At 48.6% G+C, this 27,600-nt stretch overlaps 1 protein-coding gene across 1 annotated transcript in view; it reads right to left on the bottom strand.

The window, feature by feature from the left end:
* LOC138521816 (complement C4-B-like) overlaps positions 1 to 27,600 on the bottom strand; it is a 528,615-nt gene that overhangs the window by 395,402 nt on the left and 105,613 nt on the right. The window contains exons 5-6 of the mRNA XM_069634932.1: positions 26,490 to 26,578; positions 13,423 to 13,505 (exon numbers count right to left, since the gene is read on the bottom strand). Of these exons, the coding sequence (XP_069491033.1) occupies positions 13,423 to 13,505; positions 26,490 to 26,578 (172 nt within the window). The remainder of the gene's footprint in view (positions 1 to 13,422; positions 13,506 to 26,489; positions 26,579 to 27,600) is intronic.

Here is a 27,600-nt window from a genome sequence, read left to right as displayed (position 1 = left end):
ACAATGTTTAGGTTTGCTTGCCATAACCCAGTAGGCAATTACAGCTAGGAAGCATAGCACAGCCGCATTACAACACAACTCCACCTTGGGGGGCAGCATATCAGTTGGGTAGATTGGCCAGGAACAGCACTTATGACTTCAATCCGGACCCTCCGTGCCATACACACAATTTCGATGCTAAGCGCAAAACGCTTCGTAGAGCTAAAAGAACAGCTGCAAGACACAACACGGCTACCAATGAAATCTATGCAACTGAGGCAATAAGATCTTATAAAAATTGGTTAAGATCATACCGCCTTGCGCTTTCTACACCGCTAGTTCTGATCAGACGGGAACTTTCACTCTCATCCCTGGAGTCAATAGTATTGAGAGCTTCGATCATGCTGTACCGGAAGGTTAAGGATCCATCTTCACCCACAATTTTCTCCATGGTACAAGAGGAGATGATCACAGGTAAATGCAAACTGCTGTCTACCTGGGAGTCTAAATGCAAACTACAGCTAGAAACCTGTGGCAGCTCTATGGAGGAACTCATGGGTAACACGACAAAAAACAAAAAATGCCTAGATGAAATGGACTGGATAAACACGTTGGACAAGGCAGCTGCTTATAAACTGACTCAGCATCTGCCCCCATCGCACAGAAAGTTAAATGAAGTCCAACCGTTTCTTATCAGACACCCAAGCAGAAAAACAATATCGATACTGCTTCGGGCCAGATTGAATTTATTGCCTACAAATGAGATTTTGCGCATAAGAGGCCTCTCTGCGACTAACACTTGCCGCTTTTGTAAAGATATTCAACCATCGAAACACTTCAGCATCTTCTCCTATTATGTCCAGGAACATCTCCACACAGAACTCCTTATTTGCTTCATCATTTGGAGAAAGCGGATTTGACAGATGAATTTCTCTGACGGGAACGTCTAATAGGAGGCCTTAGACGTGCATGGACGATAGCAGCTACCAGAATCTTGGATTTAATCTTTCAAGACAAAGTACCAGAGTCTTAGCAGAAATGCTAAAGTTTGCATATTCTTTTTCGGAGGGGCTGGCCGGTTCGGTTCGGTTCTGTGCTGTTCTGCTCTTTCCATCACACTGATACTACTAACTTTTTATCTCTCTCTCTTCATTCTTCAAACTTCGACAACTCGATGGTTTTGAGATTTTACGTCTATCTTGTAAAAATCACTTCGGTGATTAAAAACTCGTAAAAAATTTTTTAAAAATTGGGTAGCCTACAAACCTAACGCTGGTTCTAGCTTAAGATCTTCCAATATGCGCTAGTTATATCCCGCTCACGCCCATTGCAGCCCCTAACCCGGCACCTCGGACACAAACAGGCGAATCTTTGCACAACCGGAGTGCATCAAATCCTGAAGTTCCCTGTTATCCTCAAGGAACCAGTTAAAAACGTTGCCCGCTAAATTTACTTTGCGCCGCCTGCATACATTTTAACTACTTTCTCGAATCGTCCAGGCTCTGCCTATGTAAAGAGATACCGGCCAAGCTATCGGAGGAGACTCTGCATTTAATCGATGGTAGAGCGCTGGGAGGTATTGGACACATATTTTATCTTTAAACATGGGAACCAATAACCGTGTTCTCAAAGATGCATATGCAGGACAAAAAAATAGGAAATGTGGCATGTCCTCCACCTCTGCTTGAGACATAGGACACTACGCCTCAACTTCCTGCATTGCTCTTTTGGACAGTCATTTGCTTAGTAACTGTTGAACCGTGCTCTAGTTATAGGACTCCTTCGTACTTCATAGTTGCTCTAAACTAGTTCATCTTCAATGGTGTCAGTCACTAGGATCATGAAACGCCAATTTGCGGGTTTCCCAATCTCTGCGGTCTCTCTTCCTTCCCTCACCATGAACTTTAACCTGTTTTTAAGGTCTTGGCTCTCTAGGGAGTCGAGTTGGATCATGGAGTTAAAATGTGAGATTGCGTTGATTCGGTTTAGCATGTATTGTACGTGTATAAACCATTTGAAGTTCTCCGCTCCTTTCTTGCTGGCTAGATTTAGCATAATGTATTGGGTAAAAGATGCATTAGGGTTTGCCCAATTTCTAATCCACAACAGGATGGGTTCCAAAGTGAGTTTGTCTTGTATGAAACTCAGCCCCAACTCATTCTGAATCACATAGTTAGGGGCTGAACTGGGAAGAGCCAACAAATTCTTCAGGAAACGATTTTCTTCTCTTTAAATTGCCAGTCAGAAAATCCCCCAACTGCTGCCTGTATTTCGCCACCCCAGGGGTACGTGCAGTGTAAATAGTCTTGATTATGTTAAGAGGTTGTTGTTTATGTTGCTTGATGAAGAGAGAAGTGCCCCCTATAGACTGTTCGTTCTTAGCACTTGCTTAGCAATGCGGGCCCCCGCCATAAAAGATTGTGAAAATCATATACCCAGATAATCAAAATGTTCCGCACTGGGAATTGGCTTTGAGTTCCAACACATAGCAGGCATTTTAACCTTCCTTCTCGCTTGCCACATAACTTGACTGCTGATTTCTTGGAGTTGACTTGTAAGTCTAACCCATTAATGAATTTCGTAAACGTATTAATCAGGGTTTGTAGGGCTCTCGGGGCGTGAGCAATATGTACTGAATCCCCTGCATACACCAATGCGACTTGTCACCCGGTTTTGGGGCTTCCACATTACAATCTAGCAATTTCTCCTGTAGTTTGTTAATGTATAGGGAGAGCAACAGTGGGGCTAATACACACCCCTGCCTCACTCCTGAACAGATAGCAAACCAGGGTGTACAGTGGCCATCTGAGCCCGTTCTTACACAAGCCTTGCTGCTAATACGTAGAGCCTTAAGAATATCTAGAATGTTCTCTGGGCAATTATGGGACCCAAGCACCTGCCCTAACCTTTCCCTGTTAACTTTATGAAAGGCGGTGCCTAGGTCCATGAGGGCCAGATATACAGGTTCCTTTTTTATAAACAAGGAGTGTGCGATCGCCAGGTATAGATTTAGCCATTGGTCCATAGTACCCAAGGATGGGCAATATCCGAGTTAGATCGGTGAGAGGATGGAATTCTCGGTGACCCATTCCTCCATAACATGCAGGAGGCATCTTATAAACATTTTGAAACTTGTGTTAAGAAGCAAAACCGGCCTGGAAGACTGGGGACTCGCTCGCTTGCCCTTTTTTTAAAAAATTGGTACGATTGTTGCTCTTCGCCAATTATCAGGGATTATATTGGTCTTCAATATTGCATTAACGAGTAATGTTAGACGCGGCCGCCATATTTCTATTACATCCTGAGCACAATCTTCTGGAATTCCACCTGTCGCGGGCGATCTATTTCGTGCCTGTGAAATGATGGCCTTTGTAACCTCATTGTAGGTGAGTCAAATCGGTTCCCCGCTATATGAGCTAGTAATGTTGTCATCATTACTTGCTAGGGTCCCCTCGAAAAATTCCCCCGCCCCATCCTTCTTGGACACCCATAAGTGTATAAAGTTCCTGGAAAGGTTCCACCCATAGGAGGTCGGGGATCATAGTTTCCATGCCGGACAGCTATCCTCTTGGGAGGATAACTCAGGAGCAACGTGCTCGCCTGGGAAGTAAAATGACACAAAGCATCACAGGTTCAATCCCAGGGTCCGCGCTTAGAAACCTCTGGGTATTAAGCGCGTTATAAATAACCTATCATATTATATAGGGGGGGCCCCTATTCACTGCCTCCGAGCCATTTTTAGAATTCTTCTCTAAACTTGCTGATTCCCTTTCATTCCAGGCAGTATTATCTCATTCTAGTTTCCTATTTTTGATAACACATTTATAATGGGCTGTGGCAGATATAATCTCCCCCACTTTTTAGTAGGCCTAATAAATTCTACTTTGGCCCCTCTACAGGGTCCGTCAAACCATCCTTTTTCTTTCGGGCATTTCAACTCTGCAGAGCGCGGAACCGTAAATGCTGGGTAAAAGTTTCATGAAGGTAGATAGAAGGACCTCAGGGTTTCCTTGTCCATTTAGTAGGTAAGAAAGGGGTGCAAGTTAAACTTAATTATCTGGCTCCGTCACCACTTCCCATCTTAGTCACTTGGGAGTGAGACTATGCAAATGAGGGGTCGCGTGACTTGACTCCTAGGCCCCATCCCATTGCACTGTTAGATGTATTTCATGGTGGTTACTAAAGAGAATAGGACGATTCCAACATTGGGCGATCTTTGCCCGAAGGTTAACAGTAACCATAAAACAATCAACAGTTGAGGTCCCTCTCTGGTTTCTGAAAGTTAGAGAACCGGGGAGTCATCTATGGTCCTGCCATTCATTGTTCTCATCGCCATTTCAAAGAGCCAGTGCCAAACCTGTAGTCCCCTCCCTCGGGATCTTGCGTCTACCATTTGTGGTTCTGGTTCCCTAGTGTTATGTCCTCCTCGGAGTCAAACAGAGCTTCCGGTGTCCCATTTCCCAATTTTATATTTAAATCCCCGCCTCCAAGTGCCAACGGGTCTTTATGGGGTCAGACGTTAAGGAGTTCTTCGATTCTGTGTTTAATTAGCATTAGTGATGCAGTCGAATTGGGGGGCGTAGTGCTATCCTTCTGGATATTCCAGAGACAACTCAAACCGCACCTCTTCACTCAAAGTCTGGGTAACTAATGCACACCTTTCCACCTCCACAGAGGACTCCTCACTCGCCCAACCGTGCCTCAGCCCGCCACTTGCTTCCATATAAATACTGTCAATATTGTTTATACATTCATTTTCTGTACTGTTAATACCATGCATTATGTCTGTCTTGTACATATACTCTGTGTAACAACTGTAACTGAAACATACATCTTGTGTAAGAAAGCGCCCAGATGCCTGTGGGCTTGGCGCGCTATATAAGCTTCAAAATAAATAAATAAATGCCTTGTACATATTTAGAATGTGCAAAGACTTACCATGCTTAGGCACTAATTCGAGCAGTTGGATTGGAGTGTTAAAGTGTCTCTCTATCCCAATGATCTTGCAGACGAGTGAATTCCTGGAATAGGTGGCCAGGCCGCCCACGAATTTTCCTCTTTCCTTTTCTTTGCTTTAATTTGATAAACCAAACACTCCTCTAGTTCCAGATCTCCTCCCTCCCATGGTTCCCGCAGTCAAATAACCGCATGATTGGTAAGGAGGGTCTTGGGTGCCATATCTGCTAGTTTATCTCTTGCACCAGCTATATTCCAGGAGAGGATCCAACGCGTGGAGGTGGTAGGATGCAAGGCATAGCAACACAGGTTCGGATCCCGGTCTCGCACTTCGAAAATGGTCTCCGGTATTAAGCGCTTAATTGTTATTATAATTACTGGGTTCTATACTAACAGTTTATTCTTATTTTCTTTTTCTGTAATGATTCTCTATATACTCTCTTCTGTAAACTTCTGTTTTGTATAGGTTTTAATAAACCCAAAAAGAAATGATAACAATTGTCTCTGCTTATACAGCGATATCTGCCCCAAGGCTTCAAGGCACTTTGGTAACTTGATCAGACATTTTCCGTATACTTTACCCCCGCCTCAGACACAGACTTGACCAGAGCTGCGTTTATCCGCTGCGCTGTTGTCACATTTTACGCGTCCTACATTTAGTACTTCAGGGGTTGAACCCACAATGTAAATGTTTCAAGCATTTTACTGAATTTTTGGGAAGAGAGATTTCCATAAATATTTCACAACAGAATAATGTACTGCTCCAAAGGCCATACTAGCATGTGTGGGCGGGGGCAGGTCCAGTTACATTGTTATTCTATCCAAGGGCAATATATCTTAATATTACAATTAAAATATGCCAAGCTACTGTCCGAGTATATGTGAGGAGGGGCAGCTATATTAATACGCTCTAGTAGAGACAGTGGCTCTCATTACGAGCACGGTGGAGCAGAGAAAGGTGGCAACACTGGATATAGCACCGCTTTTACCACGCTGCCATACACATCCTGTGGGTGGTGGCCAGTGGTCGAAGTAAGCGGGAAGATGTTCCACTACTTTTATTTTTTACTGTTAACAGCTCCACTACCTTTTGCAACCATATTCACCATTCCGCAACTGCTCTTTGTGAAGTTAAAGCACCACACTCCTCCACTTTACCGCCGGATATCAGTTACAGCTAAACTGAAACCTATTCCAACCCCATTGGCTCAATTGCAGTATGGCTGCAATGCTTGAAAAATGTGTTGCACGTTGCTCCTTTCCTTCCTTCTCTTCCAACCCGCCAGAGTCACAGTTCCCCTACTTTTTTGGTACACTTCTTTGACGGGTGGTGGGGTGATAACACTCCTCCTATAGAAAAATGGAGGATTTACTGAGGGTGGAATTACCGCCAACACAAATATGGCAAACCCCAATGGAGTACTATAGAACTTAACACTGCCACCTCTTCGCTAGTAATTTTGGCAGGTTTACCACCAAACTGAGTCGCTGTAATGGTAAACAAGTTTGGAGGTATTTCCTCTGAAAATACTGCAATACTTGTCATGAGGTCGTATAGCGTACAGCAATCGCAAGTCCCATTGGAGTGGGAGAGGCGAGTATTTACATGTTTAATGTTTCTGGCTATAATGACGTATCAGAATTTGGGTTAGATACACTGAATATGCAGTATTAAAAAAATGAGGGCTGACATGTGTGCAGTGTAACTGACCAGGGTTAGTTTGCTGTGCGTCGTTTATCGGAACATGATGGGGGAAGGGTTGACCGACGAGCCACAGGGAAATGATAGCTGATGGAGGTAGGTGGGAGGGGCGTAACTGACTCAGCAGCAGCGGTTATGTATAAAATGTTAGCCTTAATGAATCTGCAGAACTCCCAGGGTGGTTTGAGAGCAGGTATTGGAACTAAAGAACAGGTCTGAAATGTACATCTAATAGTCGCCGTCTACTACTTTCTATATAAGACACCAATAGATTTAGCCTGTATGGTCCTCGCCTCGGCGTTCGATGTGGTATGGGAAACTTTCCTATTGGAAGTGCTTCACAATCTACACATGCCATCGCACCTTCAGTCAATACATGAATTATTCCATGACATTGCTACGAAATGGTTTAAATTGTGAACGTACCACACCATTTAAGGTTACAAGAGGAGTCCCCCAAGGCTGCGTATAGCTCCCCTCTTACTTAACCTTCGTACAAATGCCCTTGATACTAAATCGATAGGCTTAACCACATGCCTAGGGCAAAAGGAAATTGAATTTCTCTGTTCAGCTACGCCGATGATGCGGTAATTCTTGCACGCCTAAAGCGCTGCAATTACTACACATATGCAGACTTTATGGAAAGCCGCCCCATTATAGTTTGTTTGTTTGTTTTATTTATTTGTATAGCGCTCCAAACACAGAGGTAGAAGGGCGCTTAAAGCAGACGGTTACATAATTATGATATATACAATTTACAGTTATATGTTTAAACAATATACAGTTTGCAATATACAATTTCAATATACATCAATTTACAGGAGTTACAGACATAGTTAAGCAGTAGGTGTACACGTATATCTGGGTGGTACTTTAGCATCACATACAGCAGTTTATCAGGCAGAGGGGAGTGTAGCCAGGTGTTAGTGGTGCTACTCTTTGTTCAGGTTGCCAGCTGATAACATGCTTCCTAAAGATCTGGAAGGACTCGATAGTTTTGATGTTGAGTGGTAGGGTGTTCCAGAGTTGGGAGGCAAGTACTGTGATTTAGGCACTGACAAGCATAGAGTGTTGGAGGATCTCGTGGTTCTGGTGGCTGGTTTCATGGTGAATTTGTTAGTTAGATATGGTGGGGCTAGGTGATTAAGGGACTTGTACGTGAGGCAGATGGTTTTCAGATCAATTTTCTGGCGTATGGAGAGCCATTTGCAGGATTTCCTAGCAGTGGAGATATGTTCTTGTCTGGGAATGTTGAGGGCTACACGCAGTGCGTTTTTTTGAAGTACCTGTAATTTGTTAATTATGGACTAGTTAGCACCTAGGTATAGGCTGTTGCAGTAGTCCAGTTTGGATTGAATGAGGGCTCTGGCAAGAGGCAGCTATTGGATGATAGGAAGGGTCTGCCGGCCCTGATGAGCTTGCCGGTGCAGGCCGAGGCTGAGGCGATCATGTTGGTTTGTTTGGCGAGGTTCGTGTTGGCATCAAGGTAGAAGCCAAGTGTTTTCACGTTTTTGGCAATAGGGATGGTGTGACCATCGATAATGATGTTGTAATTAGGATTAAGTTGAGATAGGTTGCTGGAGGAGCCAATAATGAGGAGCTCTGTCTTCTCATCATTAAGGCAGAGGCCATGAGAGGCCATGCATGCCTGAATGATGGAGAATATTTCGTTGATCCGGGTGACGTCTGCTTGGTAGTTGCCTGTGATGGTGAGGAGTATCTGGGTGTCGTCTGCGTAGTTCATGTAGGCGACACCCAGACGGTCCAATTGGTCAAATAGGGGCTTTATAAATATGTTATAGAAAGTGGGGGATACACAGGAGCCTTGTGGGAGCCCGCATGAAATGGGGATGGGGTCAGCTGCAGCTGTTGTTGAAAAATCCTGCATGGTTCTGTTTGCCAGAAAGGATTGTATCCATGTGATGGCAGAGGAGGAGAAGTGAGCTGCGGTGGCTAGGTGGCTGCAAAGAATTTTGTGGTCGACCAAGTCGAAGGCCGCAGAGAGGTCTAGGAGGAGTAGAATTGCGGCATTGCCTTTGTCTTTAATTTCGTCAATCTGACTTTTGAGATCAACAAGGGCAGTTTCTGTTCCATGTTGAGGTCTGAAGCCAGATTGACGTATTCCTAGCAATTGGTTGGATTCCAGGTATTCCTGAATTCGGATGTATGCGACTCTGTCCAGGATTTTTAATAAGAATGGGACTGTGGTAATAGGTCTGTAGTTGGTGGGTATGGCTGGGTCTAGGGATTGTTTTTTCAAGAGTGGGAGAACCCATGATTGTTTTAGGTTACTGGGGACTGAGTTATTGGTGAAAGATAGGTTGATAAGTTTGATGATGAAGGGGGAAAGCTCTCTAGCTGCGTCTTTTATGATCTGGGCAGGACATCTGTCCCCTTTGCAATTCAATGGTTTTAAGGAGGGGATGATTTTTTGAACTTCGACCGTAGTAACTTTATTGAATGTGAACCCCGATCTAGTATTGTTGGGCGTGGGTAGGCCAGGGTTGGTGACCTTGTTTTTGGAGAGTTGTTGACGTTTGTCCTCAATTTTGGTTTGGAGTCCAATAATTTTGTTGTTAAGGGCGTTTTGGATGCTGGTGCACCAGGGTTTGTCTTTCAAGCAGGTGTCTGGTGGTGAATTGGGGTTTTCTAGTTCTTTTAGAATTTTAAATAGTTCCTTAGTGGAGGACCCTACCTGATCAATCCTGATGTTGTAGGCATCTCTTTTGGAGCAAATTATCTCGCTTTTGTGTAAAGAGGATATATTTGTAAGATTTGATTTGTTTTCCGCGGAGGGGTTGGTTTTCCATGTGAGTTGTGCTTTGGCTTTCTTTTTTCTGAGTAATTTAAGTTCGGGGGTGTAGCATGAGTTCAGATGAGCTTTTGGTTTAAATTTTATGTAGTTTCAGGGGGGCAATGGTATCCATCGTCTTAGCCATGGAGTCATTGAAGGTGTCGATCAGTAGGTTTAAATCAGTGATGGCTGGGAGAGCGTTGAGGGTAGGAAGGACCAAGGCTAGTAGGACTTCGGCAGTAATGTTGTATTTATTCCTGGTGGGACAGGCTGGTGCCGGGGGGCACTTTTTAGGTAGTGCATGACTGATGTTGACCTCAAGTGGGATCAGGTGATGATCTGTCCATGCCAGAGGTTGGGGGTCCTTACAGGTTGTGTTGCAGTTGTAAGTCGCTACCCAGTCAAGGATTCTGCCCTTTTGGTGGGTGGGGTGGACATTAAGTTGTGCAAAGTCATGTTCTGTTAGGACGTTAGCTAGGGATGCAGCATGGTGTGTCGTTCGGGTCCTGGTAACCAAGGTTAAAGTCCCCGAGGATAATAATTTGTGCTGCGGGTTTAGAGTTTTCGGCAATGAGAGATGTGAGGTCTTCTTCAAAGAACCCAGGCGGGTCTGAGGGTCTATATATGAGGTAGAAGGTGGAAGTGCTTGTGGGGGAAGTTTGCAACTTGGCTGTGAGTGTCTCACAGGATGTGAGTGACATTGAGGAAGCTAATCTGAAGTCTAAGGAAGATTTGGAGATGATCTATTGATGATCTATGATCTATGATGGGTCTATTGGCTCTGAGGATAGAGTATTTGTCCGGGATGGCCAGCGATAAGTGTGGTCCGGACGCTTCATGAAGCCAGGTTTCTGTTAGGGCTATGAAATCGAGATCATGGTTAAGAATGTCGGCGATTTCTGTAGGGTGGGCGGCCAGGGATCTAACATTGAGTTGGGCTCCTTTTAGTGGGGGAGGTATGGGCTTATTAGGTATGGGCTTATTAGGTATGGGCTTATTGGGTATGGGCTTATTAGGTATGGGCTTATTAGGTGTGGGCTTATTAGGCACATTGTGCTTCTTGTTGGTTTTGGTATTAGGTTTGGCGATAGGCTTACTTGTTGTAGTGGGGAGCCTGGTGCCTAGTCTGTTGTTACGGGCTAGGAGGTTAGCAGTGAAGGATGAGGGGGTTGGGCCAAGAGGCTTGGATAGGGCGCGATGTTTAGTGTTCAGATTGGTGTGGTTGGGCTTAGCGTTAGGTCTAAGATGGCTGTGGGTTGTGTTGGCGTTGGCTGGGACGCCTGAGTTTACGGAGCATGTATATAAGGCTGGTGGTGAGTGGGTGGGAAGGGGGACAAGGATGGTAGGAAGGGTGTGGGAGAAGGATGGTAGGAAGGGTGTGGGACAAGGGATGGGGTGGTGTCTTGGACATCCAAGTTTGGCTAGGCCGTTCTTGTAGGCTATGTAGCTGTTACTGCTGTAGGGTATGTTTTCCTACATGGCGCAGAAAGGGAACATGATAAAGGCGAACCAGGAGGTCATGGTCTGGCTACAAGGGTGCGTAGTGCTGGAGGCTAGAGTTGTAGCGCTAGTTGGAGGAGCAACCAGAGCTATGACTAGCAGGTAGCTAGTTTGAGCTAGGAAGGGGGGTAGGCCTGTAGGGCAGTAGCTAGATACCGAGTGATGCAGTCATGTTAGGGTGCAGCGGGGCAACTTCTAGAGTCAGAGTACGATATTCTAAGCTAAAAAGCAATGGGGCAACACCTAGATTCGAAAATAACACATTTGGCTAAAAATACAGTGGGGCAACACCTAGATTTTAAATAACACATTTGGCTAAAAATACAATGGGGCAACACCTAGATTCGAAAATAACAAATTTGGCTAAAAATACAGTGGGGCAGCACCTAGCTTCAGAGTACTATAGGGTGAGACTAGTGGGTCTGCGCATAGATACTTAATGGTCATGAGGGCGTACAGTGATGGGCAGAGGTGAGAGGTTACAGCAGTGAACTTGGTGCTGAGTTCGAGACAGGGCATATGGCAACAGTTGGGGCATAGCAGTTGGCTAAGTGCCAATGCAGACTTAGTGCAAATGCTAAATGCAGATGCCTCGGCGCAGTTGAGAGTTAGTTGCACAGGAATAGGCAGGATACACAGTACACAGTACACGTGAACAGTACACAGTGAGCTAGATGCTACTTGACAATAGCGAGGTATAGCGGTATGTTAGCAGATGCGTACACAGTGAGGTAGGGATACTTGGAGAAGGAGACAGGCGGCGCGGTGCGTTAACGCAGAATGGCAGATAGTGTCACAAGTTGTTACGCTTAAAGTAAATGTTAGCAGCGTAGTAATACGAAGCAAATACTAGGTATTGCGGCGTGATTGCGTGGCAGTCCAGTAAATGCTGCTAAGTCAAACATTCTGGTGGCAAGCTACAATGTTCATGGCTATCAGCCAATAGAAACTTTGATAGGCCTGTAAACGGTTAAACCCAAGGTGATTGTGCTCCAGTGTGTAGAGATGTTGGGATTTGAAGACCCGCCGATATACGCTCCAAACTAGAGAGCACATTTTTCTGAAAAGTCTTCTATGTCTACCGTCGTCGGCACCGGTTTTTGCAGTTCACAATGAACTGTTAATATCATGCATTATGTCTGTCTTGTACATATACTCTGTGTAACAACTGTAACTGAAACATACATCTTGTGTAAGAAAGCGCCCAGATGCCTGTGGGCTTGGCGCGCTATATAAGCTTCAAAATAAATAAATAAATGCCTTGTTCATATTTAGAATGTACAAAGACGTACCATGCTTAGGCACTAATTCGAGCAGTTGGATTGGCGTGTCAAAGTGTCTCTCTTCTCCAGTGATCTTGCAGACGAGTGAATTCCTGGAATAGGTGGCCAGGCCGCCCACGAATTTTCCTCTTTCCTTTAATTTGATAAACCAAACACCCCTCTATTACCAGATCTCCTCCCCCCCATGTTTCCCGCAGTCAAATAATCGCATGATTGGTAAGGAGGGTCTTGGGTGCCATATCTGCTCGTTTACCTCTTGCGCTGGATATATAGCCGGTGAATTCAAGACTGCATCCTTAGCAATGTGGCATTCTGCCTGGACGAATTCATCTTCAAAATTGACTAGCCAAATGTTTTAACAAAAGAGCATCCAGTACCAGGGATTCACTACATACAAAACAAATCTTGCAGCTCTAAATTATGAAATAAGATAGACTAATCCCTTGTCTCTTCTAGGGAAGGATAGGAAAATGATATTTTCCAGCCTTAAAATATGCCGGGCTCAAAGGAGAGAGAACTGACCAAAAGGGTCAGTACATTGCACTTTACACTCACTGCCTATGGCCTGAGAGAAGGTTATTTAAATTGGCAACTGAGGCCGAAGGGTAGATTTTATTTGACACATTTTATGTTAACTCTGTTGCCAGTGGGTCATCACCAGGACTTGTGGAAGAAACTAAAACATGTTATTGTTTTCTCTCCATTTTGCCCTTTGAGTAATGGAACGGTGATGCATTTTGTCTTATTTTGCCCAAAATACTTGAATATAAGGAAGAAAGCATTGTTGCCAATTCTAATATATTCAAAGTTTTTAGAGAGTGCCGGGTTCCCCTCATGCATTTATTGCAGATGCCGGATATAGCAGTAGGTGAGGAATTATTACCAAGACTAGGAACATCTGTAAAAGAACAATGGCATTGATTGTATTGTTTGTATAATACTGAACTGCTAATTTGGACGGAATTATGATTTGAACATTTTATGTTTAGTGTTTTATTCATTCCTTTATCATCATGTATAATAGGGTATTTGTAGGGCATTGTATCAACTTGTATGGCTGCAGCTTAAACATTGTATATTTAATTTGATTTGAATCTGAAAAACCTCATACCTAAATGGTTGTTTTAGAAATCCCTTAAAACCATCCCTTTAAAAAACATGTCATAACAGCACGTCCAATGTCTCTGGACTCCACAACCAGGACGTACCGTATTTTTTCACCTCGAACTGTGCTGACGAGTTGGAATCCGGGGCGGACGAGTACATGGCCGTGATGGTCCACACTCCTGGACTTCAGGGGAACAAGACAAGGCATCACTGGTTACATGTCCTCCCTCAGCCCGTTCACAGATAGACCACCCACACGTCATAAGGGCCCTTCCTTCCGTCCACCAAACACACAGGCCGCACCCACAGCGAAGGAGTTATGTGTCGCGGTGGCCGATTCAGCACATTTTTTGCTGCATTTATTTATGGGGGCAAACCCTCTATGCCCATAGAGCCAGACCCTCCCGCCCCCCTCTATCATAAAAAAATAACAACTATATAATGCCTTACCCCTCAACAAGACCAATGAAAAAAGCAGTGAAATGGCCATTTCACCAAATGCCGTGAAACAGCTGCAACGAGGTGGGCATATTAGCATGACTGCCACCAGCCGCAGAAACTGACCAACTTTGACTGGGAGACGAGGAGCAGCGTGAGGCAATAATACCTATCATAGTATGCAAACTCCAGACATAAGTTGGGAACACAAAGCATGGAGAGAGAGCTCAAAGGATGGGGCTAAAACACCAAACAAGGGGTGAGGAAGCCAAGCATGGGCTGAGACCTCAAGGCATGGGGTGAGGAGGCCAAGCATGGGCTAAGAGCTCAGGGCATGGGGCGAATACACTGACCCAGGGGTGAGGAAGCCAAGCATGGGGTGACAGCTCAAGGCATGGGGCGAATACACCAACCAATGGGGTGAGGAGGCCAAGCATGGGCTGAGACCTCAAGGCATAGGGTGAAGACACCAACCAATGGGGTGAGGAGGCCAAGCATGGGCTAAGAGCTCAGGGCATGGGGCGAATACACTGACCCAGGGGTGAGGAAGCCAAGCATGGGGTGAGAGTGCAAAGGATGGGGCTAAGAGACCAACCAAGGGGTGAGTAAGCCAAACATGGGGTGAGACCTCAAGGCATGGGGTGAAGACACTGACCCAGGGATGAGGAAGCAAAGCATGGGGAGACAGCTCAAAGAATGGGGCTAAGACACAGGCCAAGGTGTGAGGAGGCCAAGCATGGGGTGAGACCACAAGCCATAGGATGAAGACACCAACCAAGGTGTGAGGAGGCCAAGCATGGGGTGTGAGCACAAGGCATAGGGTGAATACACCAACCAAGCGGTGGAGAAGCCAAACATGGGGTGAGGCCTCAAGGCATGGGGTGTAGACACTGACCAAGGGGTGGGGAAGCCAAGCATAGGGTGAGAGCTCAAGGCATGGGGCGAATACACTGATCCAGGGGTGAGGAAGCCAAGCATGGGGTGAGAGTGCAAAGGATGGGGCTAAGAGACCAACCAAGGGGTGAGGAAGCCAAGCATGGGCTGAGAGCTCAAGGCATGGGGCGAATACACTGACCCAGGGGTGAGGAAGCCAAGCATGGGCTGAGAGCTCAAGGCAAAGGGTGAAGGCACCAACAAAGGTGTGAAAATGCCATGCATGGAGTGAGACCTCAAAGCATGGGGTGAAGACGCTGACCATGTGGTGAGGAAGCCAGGCATGCAATGAGAGTTTAAAGCATGGGGTGAAGATACCAACCAAGGGGTGAGGAAGCCAAACATGGGGTGAGACCTCAAAGCATGGGGTGAAGACACTGACCCAGGGATGAGGAAGCAAAGCATGGGGAGAAAGCTCAAAGAGTGGGGCTAAGACACAGTCCAAGGGGTAAGTAAGCCAAGCATGGGGTGTGAGCACAAGGCATAGGGTGAATACACCAACCAAGGGGTGGAGAAGCCAAACATGGGGTGAGACCTCAAGGCATGGGGTGTAGACACTGACTAAGGGGTTGAGTTCAAGGGACGGGCTAAGACATCAGCAATGGTTTGAAAGCATCATGCATGGGGTGAAGACACCAACCAACGGGTGAGGAAGCGAAGCATGGGGTGAGACTTCAAAGCATTGGGTGAAAACACCAACCAATGGGTGAGGAGGCCGAGCATAGGGTGGGAGCTCCAAGCTTTGGGAGAAGACACCAACCAAGGGACGAGGAAGCCAAGCATGGGCTGAGAGCTCAAAGCATGAAGTGATGACACTGAATATGGGGCGAGGAAGCCAAGCATGGGGTGGATGCTCCAAACATAGGGTGAAGCCACTAATTATGGGGTGAGGAAGCTAAGCATGGGGTGAGAGTTCAAAGCATGGGGTGAAGACACTGGCTGTGGGGTGAGGAAGCCAAGCATGGGGTCAGAGCTCAAAGCATGGGGTGAAAACACCAACCAATGGGTGAGGAGGCCGAGTATAGGGTGGGAGCTCCAAGCATTGGGTGAAGACACAAACCAAGGGACGAGGAAGCCAAGCATGGGCTGAGAGCTCAAAGCATGGAGTGAAGACACTGAATATGGGGCGAGGAAGCCAAGCATGGGGTGGATGCTCCAAACATAGGGTGAAGCCACTAATTATGGGGTGAGGAAGCTAAGCATGGGGTGAGAGTTCAACGCATGGGGTGAAGACACTGGCTGTGGGGTGAGGAAGCCAAGCATGGGGTGAGAGCTCAAAGCGTGGGTGAAAACACCAACCAATGGGTGAGGAGGCCGAGCATAGGGTGGGAGCTCCAAGCATTGGGTGAAGACACCAACCAAGGGACGAGGAAGCCAAGCATGGGCTGAGAGCTCAAAGCATGAAGTGAAGACAATGATTTTGGGGTGAGGAAGCCAAGCATGTGGAGAAAGTTCAAAGCATGGGGTGAAGACACTGGCTGTGGGGTGAGGAAGCCAAGCATGGGGTGAGAGTTCAAAGCATGGACTGAAGACACTGACTATGGGGTGAGGAAGCCAGGCATGGGGTGAGAGTTCAAAGCAAGGAGTGACAACATCATCCAGGGGGGGAGAAAGCCAAGCATGGGGTAAGAGGTCACAGCATGGGGTTAAGACACCAACCATGGGGTGAGAACGCGATGCAAGGGTTGAAAAGAACAACCACGTGGTGTGGAATCCAACCATGAGATGATACCAAACATTTGGTGAGTACAAATAGCATGGCGTGAGGACACTTAGCATGGCGTGAGGACACTTAGCATGGCATGAGGACACTTAGCATGGCGTGAGGACACTTAGCATGGGGTGAGGACACTTAGCATGGGATGAGGACACTTAGCATGGCATGAGGACACTTAGCATGGCGTGAGGACACTTAGCATGGGGTGAGGACACTTAGCATGGGATGAGGACACTTAGCATGGGATGAGGACACTTAGCATGGCGTGAGGACACTTAGCATGGGGTGAGGACACTTAGCATGGCGTGAGGACACTTAGCATGGGGTGAGGACACTTAGCATGGCGTGAGGACACTTAGCATGGGATGAGGACACTTAGCATGGCGTGAGGACACTTAGCATGGGATGAGGACACTTAGCATGGCGTGTGGACACTTAGCATGGCGTGAGGACACTGAGCATGGGGTGAGGACACTTAGCATGGGATGAGGACACTTAGCATGGCATGAGGACACTTAGCATGGCGTGAGGACACTTAACATGGGATGAGTACACTTAGCATGGGATGAGGTCACTTAGCATGGGATGAAGACACTTAGCATGGCGTGAGGACACTTATCATAGCGTGAGGACACTTAGCATTGGATGAGGACACTTAGCATGGGATGAGGACACTTAGCATGGGATGAGGACACTTAGCATGGCGTGAGGACACTTAGCATGGGATGAGGACACTTAGCATGGCGTGAGGACACTTAGCATGGCGTGAGGACACTTAGCATGGCGTGAGGACACTTAGCATGGGATGAGGGCACTTAGCATGGCGTGAGGACACTTAGCATGGGATGAGGACACTTATCATGGCGTGAGGAAACTTAGCATGGGATGAGGACACTTAGCATGGCGTGAGGACACTTAGCATGGCGTGAGGACACTTAGCATGGGGTGAGGGCACTTAGCATGGCGTGAGGACACTTAGCATGGGATGAGGACACTTAGCATGGGGTAAGGACACTTAGCATGGCGTGAGGACACTTAGCATGGGATGAGGACACTTAGCATGGCGTGAGGACACTTAGCATGGGATGAGGACACTTAGCATGGCGTGAGGACACTTAGCATGGCGTGAGGACACTTAGCATGGCGTGAGGACACTTAGCATGGGATGAGGACACTTAGCATGGGATGAGGACACTTAGCATGGGATGAGGGCACTTAGCATGGCGTGAGGACACTTAGCATGGGATGAGGACACTTAGCATGGGATGAGGACACTTAGCATGGCGTGAGGACACTTAGCATGGCGTGAGGACACTTAGCATGGCGTGAGGACACTTAGCATGGGATGAGGACACTTAGCATGGGGTGAGGACACTTAGCATGGCGTGAGGACACTTAGCATGGGATGAGGACACTTAGCATGGCGTGAGGACACTTAGCATGGGGTGAGAACACTTAGCATGGGATGAGGGCACTTAGCATGGCGTGAGGACACTTAGCATGGGGTGAGGACACTTAGCATGGGATGAGGACACCTAGCATGGCATGAGGACACTTAGCATGGCGTGAGGACACTTAGCATGGGATGAGGACATTTAGCATGGGATGAGGACACTTAGCATGGCGTGAGGACACTTAGCATGGGATGAGGACACTTAGCATGGCGTGAGGACACTTAGTATGGCGTGAGGACACTTAGCATGGGATGAGGACACTTAGCATGGCGTGAGGACACTTAGCATGGGATGAGGACACTTAGCATGGGATGAGGACACTTAGCATGGCGTGAGGACACTTAGCATGGGATGAGGACACTTAGCATGGCGTGAGGACACTTAGCATGGGATGAGGGCACTTAGCATGGCGTGAGGGCACTTAGCATGGCGTGAGGACACTTAGCATGGGATGAGGACACTTAGCATGGGATGAGGACACTTAGCATGGCATGAGGACACTTAGCATGGGGTGAGGACACTTAGCATGGCGTGAGGACACTTAGCATGGGCTGAGGACACTTAGCATGGCGTGAGGACACTTAGCATGGGATGAGGACACTTAGCATGGCGTGAGGACACTTAGCATGGCGTGAGGACACTTAGCATGGGATGAGGACACTTAGCATGGCGTGAGGACACTTAGCATGGGATGAGGGCACTTAGCATGGCGTGAGGACACTTAGCATGGCGTGAGGACACTTAGCATGGGATGAGGGCACTTAGCATGGTGTGAGGACACTTAGCATGGCGTGAGGACACTTAGCATGGCGTGAGGACACTTAGCATGGGATGAGGACACTTAGCATGGCGTGAGGACACTTAGCATGGGATGAGGACACTTAGCATGGCGTGAGGACACTTAGCATGGGATGAGGGCACTTAGCATGAGATGAGGACACTTAGCATGGGGTGAGGACACTTAGCATGGCGTGAGGACACTTAGCATGGGATGAGGACACTTAGCATGGGATGAGGACACTTAGCATGGCGTGAGGACACTTAGCATGGGATGAGGACACTTAGCATGGGATGAGGACACTTAGCATGGGGTGAGGACACTTAGCATGGGATGAGGACACTTAGCATGGGATGAGGACACTTAGCATGGCGTGAGGACACTTAGCATGGGATGAGGACACTTAGCATGGCGTGAGGACACTTAGCATGGCGTGAGGACACTTAGCATGGCGTGAGGACACTTAGCATGGGATGAGGACACTTAGCATGGCGTGAGGACACTTAGCATGGGGTGAGGACACTTAGCATGGCGTGAGGACACTTAGCATGGGGTGAGGACACTTAGCATGGGATGAGGACACTTAGCATGGCATGAGGACACTTAGCATGGTGTGAGGACACTTAGCATGGGATGAGGACACTTAGCATGGGATGAGGACACTTAGCATGGCGTGAGGACACTTAGCATGGGGTGAGGACACTTAGCATGGGATGAGGACACTTAGCATGGCGTGAGGACACTTAGCATGGCGTGAGGACACTTAGCATGGGGTGAGGACACTTAGCATGGCGTGAGGACACTTAGCATGGCGTGAGGACACTTAGCATGGCGTGAGGACACTTAGCATGGCGTGAGGACACTTAGCATGGGATGAGGACCCTTAGCATGGCGTGAGGACACTTAGCATGGCGTGAGGACACTTAGCATGGGGTGAGGACACTTAGCATGGCGTGAGGACACTTAGCATGGGATGAGGACCCTTAGCATGGCGTGAGGACACTTAGCATGGCGTGAGGACACTTAGCATGGCGTGAGGACATTAAGCATGGGATGAGGACACTTAGCATGGCGTGAGGACACTTAGCATGGGATGAGGACACTTAGCATGGCGTGAGGACACTTAGCATGGGGTGAGCACACTTAGCATGGGATGAGGACACTTAGCATGGGATGAGGACACTTAGCATGGCGTGAGGACACTTAGCATGGGGTGAGGACACTTAGCATGGGATGACGACACTTAGCATGGCAAGAGGACACTTAGCATGGCGTGAGGACACTTAGCATGGGATGAGGACACTTAGCATGGGATGAGGACACTTAGCATGGCGTGAGGACACTTATCATGGCGTGAGGACACTTAGCATGGGGTGAGGACACTTAGCATGGGATGAGGACACTTAGCATGGCGTGAGGACACTTAGCATGGGGTGAGGACACTTAGCATGGCGTGAGGACACTTAGCATGGGGTGAGGACACTTAGCATGGCGTGAGGACACTTAGCATGGCGTGAGGACACTTAGCATGGGATGAGGACACTTAGCATGACGTGAGGACACTTAGCATGGGGTGAGGACACTTAGCATGGCGTGAGGACACTTAGCATGGAATGAGGACACTTAACATGGGATGAGTACACTTAGCATGGGATGAGGTCACTTAGCATGGGATGAAGACACTTAGCATGGCGTGAGGACACTTATCATGGCGTGAGGACACTTAGCATGGGATGAGGACACTTAGCATGGGATGAGGACACTTAGCATGGCGTGAGGACACTTAGCATGGGATGAGGACACTTAGCATGGCATGAGGACACTTAGCATGGCGTGAGGACACTTAGCATGGGATGAGGACACTTAGCATGGGATGAGGACACTTAGCATGGCGTGAGGACACTTATCATGGCCTGAGGACACTTAGCATGGGATGAGGACACTTATCATGGCGTGAGGAAACTTAGCATGGGATGAGGACACTTAGCATGGAATGAGGGCACTTAGCATGGCGTGAGGACACTTAGCATGGGATGAGGACACTTAGCATGGGGTGAGGACACTTAGCATGGCGTGAGGACACTTAGCATGGGATGAGGACACTTAGCATGGCGTGAGGACACTTAGCATGGGATGAGGACACTTAGCATGGCGTGAGGACACTTAGCATGGGATGAGGGCACTTAGCATGGCGTGAGGACACTTAGCATGGCGTGAGGACACTTAGCATGGGATGAGGGCACTTAGCATGGCGTGAGGACACTTAGCATGGCGTGAGGACACTTAGCATGGCGTGAGGGCACTTAGCATGGGATGAGGACCCTTAGCATGGCGTGAGGACACTTAGCATGGCATGAGGAACCTTAGCATGGGGTGAGGACACTTAGCATGGCGTGAGGACACTTAGCATGGGATGAGGACACTTAGCATGGGATGAGGGCACTTAGCATGGCGTGAGGACACTTAGCATGGCGTGAGGACACTTAGCATGGGATGAGGGCACTTAGCATGGCGTGAGGAAACTTAGCATGGGATGAGGAAACTTAGCATGGCATAAGGACACTTAGCATGGGATGAGGACACTTAGCATGGCGTGAGGACACTTAGCATGGCGTGAGGACACTTAGCATGGAATGAGGACACTTAGCATGGCGTGAGGACACTTAGCATGGGGTGAGCACACTTAGCATGGGATGAGGACACTTAGCATGGGATGAGGACACTTAGCATGGCGTGAGGACACTTAGCATGGGGTGAGGACACTTAGCATGGGATGAGGACACTTAGCATGGCATGAGGACACTTAGCATGGCATGAGGACACTTAGCATGGGATGAGGACACTTAGCATGGGATGAGGACACTTAGCATGGCGTGAGGACACTTATCATGGCGTGAGGACACTTAGCATGGGGTGAGGACACTTAGCATGGGATGAGGACACTTAGCATGGCGTGAGGACACTTAGCATGGGATGAGGACACTTAGCATGGCGTGAGGACACTTAGCATGGGGTGAGGACACTTAGCATGGCGTGAGGACACTTAGCATGGGATGAGGACACTTAGCATGGGATGAGGACACTTAGCATGGCGTGAGGACACTTAGCATGGGGTGAGGACACTTAGCATGGCGTGAGGACACTTAGCATGGCGTGAGGACACTTAGCATGGGATGAGGACACTTAGCATGGCGTGAGGACACTAAGCATGGGGTGAGGACACTTAGCATGGCGTGAGGACACTTAGCATGGAATGAGGACACTTAACATGGGATGAGTACACTTAGCATGGGATGAGGTCACTTAGCATGGGATGAAGACACTTAGCATGGCGTGAGGACACTTATCATGGCGTGAGGACACTTAGCATTGGATGAGGACACTTAGCATGGGATGAGGACACTTAGCATGGGATGAGGACACTTAGCATGGCGTGAGGACACTTAGCATGGGATGAGGACACTTAGCATGGCATGAGGACACTTAGCATGGCGTGAGGACACTTAGCATGGGATGAGGACACTTAGCATGGGATGAGGACACTTAGCATGGCGTGAGGACACTTATCATGGCGTGAGGACACTTAGTATGGGATGAGGACACTTATCATGGCGTGAGGAAACTTAGCATGGGATGAGGACACTTAGCATGGCGTGAGGACACTTAGCATGGCGTGAGGACACTTAGCATGGGATGAGGGCACTTAGCATGGCGTGAGGACACTTAGCATGGGGTGAGGACACTTAGCATGGCGTGAGGACACTTAGCATGGGATGAGGACACTTAGCATGGCGTGAGGACACTTAGCATGGGATGAGGACACTTAGCATGGCATGAGGACACTTAGCATGGCGTGAGGACACTTAGCATGGGATGAGGACACTTAGCATGGAGTGAGGACACTTAGCATGGCGTGAGGACACTTAGCATGGGATGAGGACACTTAGCATGGGATGAGGGCACTTAGCATGGCGTGAGGACACTTAGCATCGGATGAGGACACTTAGCATGGCGTGAGGACACTTAGCATGGGATGAAGACACTTAGCATGGTGTGAGGACACTTAGCATGGGATGAGGACACTTAGCATGGGATGAGGACACTTAGCATGGCGTGAGGACACTTAGCATGGCGTGAGGACACTTAGCATGACGTGAGGACACTTATCATGGGGTGAGAACACTTAGCATGGGATGAGGACACTTAGCATGGGGTGAGGACACTTAGCATGGGATGAGGACACCTAGCATGGCATGAGGACACTTAGCATGGCGTGAGGACACTTAGCATGGGATGAGGACATTTAGCATGGGATGAGGACACTTAGCATGGCGTGAGGACACTTATCATGGCGTGAGGACACTTAGCATGGGATGAGGACACTTAGCATGGCGTGAGGACACTTAGCATGGGATGAGGACACTTAGCATGGCGTGAGGACACTTAGCATGGGATGAGGACACTTAGCATGGGATGAGGACACTTAGCATGGGGTGAGGACACTTAGCATGGCGTGAGGACACTTAGCATGGGATGAGGACACTTAGCATGGCGTGAGGACACTTAGCATGGGATGAGGACACTTAGCATGGCTTGAGGACACTTAGCATGGCGTAAGGACACTTAGCATGGGATGAGGACACTTAGCATGGGATGAGGACACTTAGCATGGCGTGAGGACACTTAGCATGGGATGAGGACACTTAGCATGGCGTGAGGACACTTAGCATGTGGTGAGGACACTTAGCATGGCGTGAGGACACTTTGCATGGGATGAGGACACTTAGCATGGCGTGAGGACACTTAGCATGGGATGAGGACACTTAGCATGGCGTGAGGACACTTAGCATGGGTTGAGGACACTTAGCATGGGATGAGGACACTTAGCATGGCGTGAGGACACTTATCATGGCGTGAGGACACTTAGCATGGGGTGAGGACACTTAGCATGGCGTGAGGACACTTAGCATGGGATGAGGACACTTAGCATGGGATGAGGGCACTTAGCATGGGGTGAGGACACTTAGCATGGGATGAGGACACTTAGCATGGCGTGAGGACACTTAGCATGGGATGAGGACACTTAGCATGGCGTGAGGACACTTAGCATGGCGTGAGGACACTTAGCATCGGGTGAGGACACTTAGCATGGCGTGAGGACACTTAGCATGGCGTGAGGACACTTAGCATGGGATGAGGACACTTAGCATGGGATGAGGACACTAAGCATGGGATGAGGACACTAAGCATGGCGTGAGGACACTTAGCATGGGATGAGGACACTTAGCATGGCGTGAGGACACTTAGCATGTGGTGAGGACACTTAGCATGGCGTGAGGACACTTTGCATGGGATGAGGACACTTAGCATGGCGTGAGGACACTTAGCATGGGATGAGGACACTTAGCATGGCGTGAGGACACTTAGCATGGGTTGAGGACACTTAGCATGGGATGAGGACACTTAGCATGGCGTGAGGACACTTAGCATGTGGTGAGGACACTTAGCATGGCGTGAGGACACTTTGCATGGGATGAGGACACTTAGCATGGCGTGAGGACACTTAGCATGGGATGAGGACATTTAGCATGGCGTGAGGACACTTAGCATGGGATGAGGACACTTAGCATGGCGTAAGGACACTTAGCATGGGATGAGGACACTAAGCATGGGATGAGGACACTAAGCATGGCATGAGGACACTTAGCATGGGATGAGGACACTTAGCATGGCGTGAGGACACTTAGCATGGGATGAGGACACTTAGCATGGCGTGAGGACACTTAACATGGGGTGAGGACACTTAGCATGGGATGAGGACACTTATCATGGCGTGAGGACACTTAGCATGGGATGAGGACACTTAGCATGGCGTGAGGACACTTAGCATGGGGTGAGGACACTTAGCATGGGGTGAGGACACTTAGCATGGGATGAGGACACTTAGCATGGCGTGAGGACACTTAGCATGGGATGAGGACACTTAGCATGGCGTGAGGACACTTAGCATGGCATGAGGAGACTTAGCATGGGATGAGGACACTTAGCATGGCGTGAGGACACTTATCATGGCGTGAGGACACTTAGCATGGGATGAGGACACTTAGCATGGCGTGAGGACACTTAGCATGGGGTGAGGACACTTAGCATGGCGTGAGGACACTTAGCATGAGATGAGGACACTTAGCATGGCGTGAGGACACTTAGCATGGGATGAGGACACTTAGCATGGCGTGAGGACACTTAGCATGGCGTGAGGACACTTAGCATGGCGTGAGGACACTTAGCATGGGATGAGGACACTTAGTATGGCGTGAGGACACTTATCATGGCGTGAGGACACTTAGCATGGCGTGAGGACACTTAGCATGGCGTGAGGACACTCCACATGGGGTGAGAGCTTAAGCAGCAAGTGCAGACAGCAGCCATGGGGTGTGGAAATCAAGCATGGAAAGCAAACACAAAGCATGGAGCAAGGTCTCCGGCCATGTGGTGAGGACACTAAGCACGGAGGGAGAGCTGAAGGCGTCAGGTGATAATACAAGCCATGGGCTGAGGGCGCCAAGCAGGCAAACACCCAGAATGGGGAGCAAACACAAGTATGGGGTGAGAGCCAAAAGATAGGGTGAGGATCTCAAGCATTCTGAGCAAACACTGGTCATGGGGCGTGAAAATGCATTCGCGAAAGTTGCCATTCGGCAAAAGTGTGGCATACCTAACCTTCTCTGTGATAAGATAAGATTAAAAGAACAATGTTCCAGTGGCCTATGACATGTCATTCATTGCATCTCTCTCATGACCTGCATATCAATACTGTTTGTGATCACAGAAAGTAATAAGGGGCAATGCGCTTGCTTGCAGCATATGGGGACAGGTGACTCTCCTTTCACTTTCATTTCTAGATGGCAATGCATTACCAGACATGTATGCCTTTTGCGGCCATCTTGCAGTGGTTGCTAAATGTACTCCCCTTTTATTGGCCACCAATCGACATAGCGGGGCTTTAAGTGAAGGCAGGGCCATCCGGGGCCAAGCCCCGGCAGTCTCTGAGATGGGCTCACAGCCAGCCCCGGGACTAACCCTGACTAGCGCCACCCATACCGAAATCTCAGGCAGCTGTTTAGCCGAGCGCTGCACAGTAACACAGCTGCCTGCAGGTGTCAGCATTTCGGATTAGCATCGCCTTTTCTTTTTTCTAATCCAAAATGTTGACACCTGCAGGCAGCCGTGTAACCGAGCAGTGCTTCAGCTAAACCTGCTGCGTGATGTCGCTTTGTTCCAAAACAGGAGGAGGGCTGGGCTGGTCAGCTCTCCTTTTGCTTCTGAGTAAAGAACTAACATGCAGCAGGAAGCCCATTAACAATGCTTGGTTAAAGGGATTCCACTGTGTGTTAGCGCTTTACTCAGAAACAAAAGGAGAGGCTGGCCAACCCAGCCCTCATCCCCTGATAGGAATAAAAAGGCATCACGCAGCAGGCAGCCCATTGCATTCAAGGAGCAGCGTGGTTAAAGGGTTGCCTGGGAGGGTCAGCGATACCTGCATGCAATTCTTTAACTAAGACTCCTTGAATGCAAAGGCTGGGGGGGGGGCTCTTGTTGGGGTCTCGTGTTGGGGGTGTGGCGTAAGCACTCATACTTAGGCCCTGCCCCGTAACAAGAGCCCCCCTCAATGTACCACCCCATTTAAAGCACTACGAGAGAGGTGCCCTTTGCATGTTGGAACAATCGAGCCCAATGGGCACTCTTTTGGTATAGCGAGCCACCGTTTACATGGGAACCCACATGGGAACCAGGAACCCTTTGCATGTATGGGGACTGCATACCAGAGACACCGATGCACTGACTTACTCGGAGATATCGGGGATGGTGAGATGCTCATTGATCACCGCCATCTGGGGGCGCCACTCCGCCTTCTTGACTTGAATTCCTTGTGGATTCTGGATAAATAAACACATGAGATGAGCCCCCATTCCCACGCCTGCTGCATACGCACCCAGAGTTTCCGGCATGCGTCATTTCCGCAACTGAGGCCCTCGTTCATATTCTGGTTGCCCCACTAGCACCCCGCGGCATACCTGGAGCCACGCCACCTTGCCACCTTGCCTCGAATGAGAATAAGAGAATAAGAGAAGAACTTTCTTAACCGTCTATTTCATCTAATTCTTCCAGCAAAGAATCCAGTCAAAGCGTCCCAGTAAAGCAACTACACGTCTTTCTACGGGTGGGAATGCCCTTGGAGGTGTGCAGGCCTTCAGGGCTAAGAACTTTGGTGGGAAGGTGGGGCCGTACCGGGGAGGGCCCTAGACCCAAGAGCTAAAGGCTTTGGAGGGAGGGTGCTGCCTTACCCTGGAGGGCACAAGGCCTCAGAGCCGGAGGGCAATGCAAAGTGAGTACACTCTTACTGGGGTGAGCTCTGGAGCCACGGAGAGGAAGTACCTTTGGAGAGAGGGCACGCCCTGGCAGAGGTGTGCCCCACGATTCTGCTGGCAGGCATTGAAATGATGGCATGGCCGTAGGGTTGGCCACCTGTCATTTTGGCTAGAGGGCAGCGGAGCTCTTACAATGACTTCAGAAACAGATGGCACAGGAGGGGCAGTATGCCCCCACAGAGGTAAGCCGTGGCCCTGCGAGTGAGGGGGGCATTGGAGGAACGACATGCCAACGTGTGGGTTGGCGCCACCATTTGGACCTGGGGGGCCTTGCCCTTGAGTTCATGGGTTTACAGAGGCAGGTTCTGGCCCTCAAAGCTGTATGACATTGAGTGGAGGGTCTACCATGACATATGTGGGCTCCCCGACCCTTGGGTTTGAGTGCAGTTGGGGGCGAGTGAGCCCTTATCCAGGTGAATCCTCACCCCCACTTTTCTCGGGGATTAGATGAGCTTAACCCTTCTAAATGTTGGGGTCCACCATCTTGATCTGGTGGTTTTGAGGGAAGAGGGACCCTTCCCTTATGAGGA

Source organism: Ambystoma mexicanum, chromosome 13, assembly GCF_040938575.1.
Source record: "Ambystoma mexicanum isolate Mex_15411 chromosome 13, UKY_AmexF1_1, whole genome shotgun sequence".
NCBI classification, from domain to species: Eukaryota; Metazoa; Chordata; class Amphibia; order Caudata; family Ambystomatidae; genus Ambystoma; species Ambystoma mexicanum.
The sequence above is the reverse complement of the archived record's forward strand: the minus strand, read 5'-3'. Positions and strand labels throughout refer to the sequence as shown.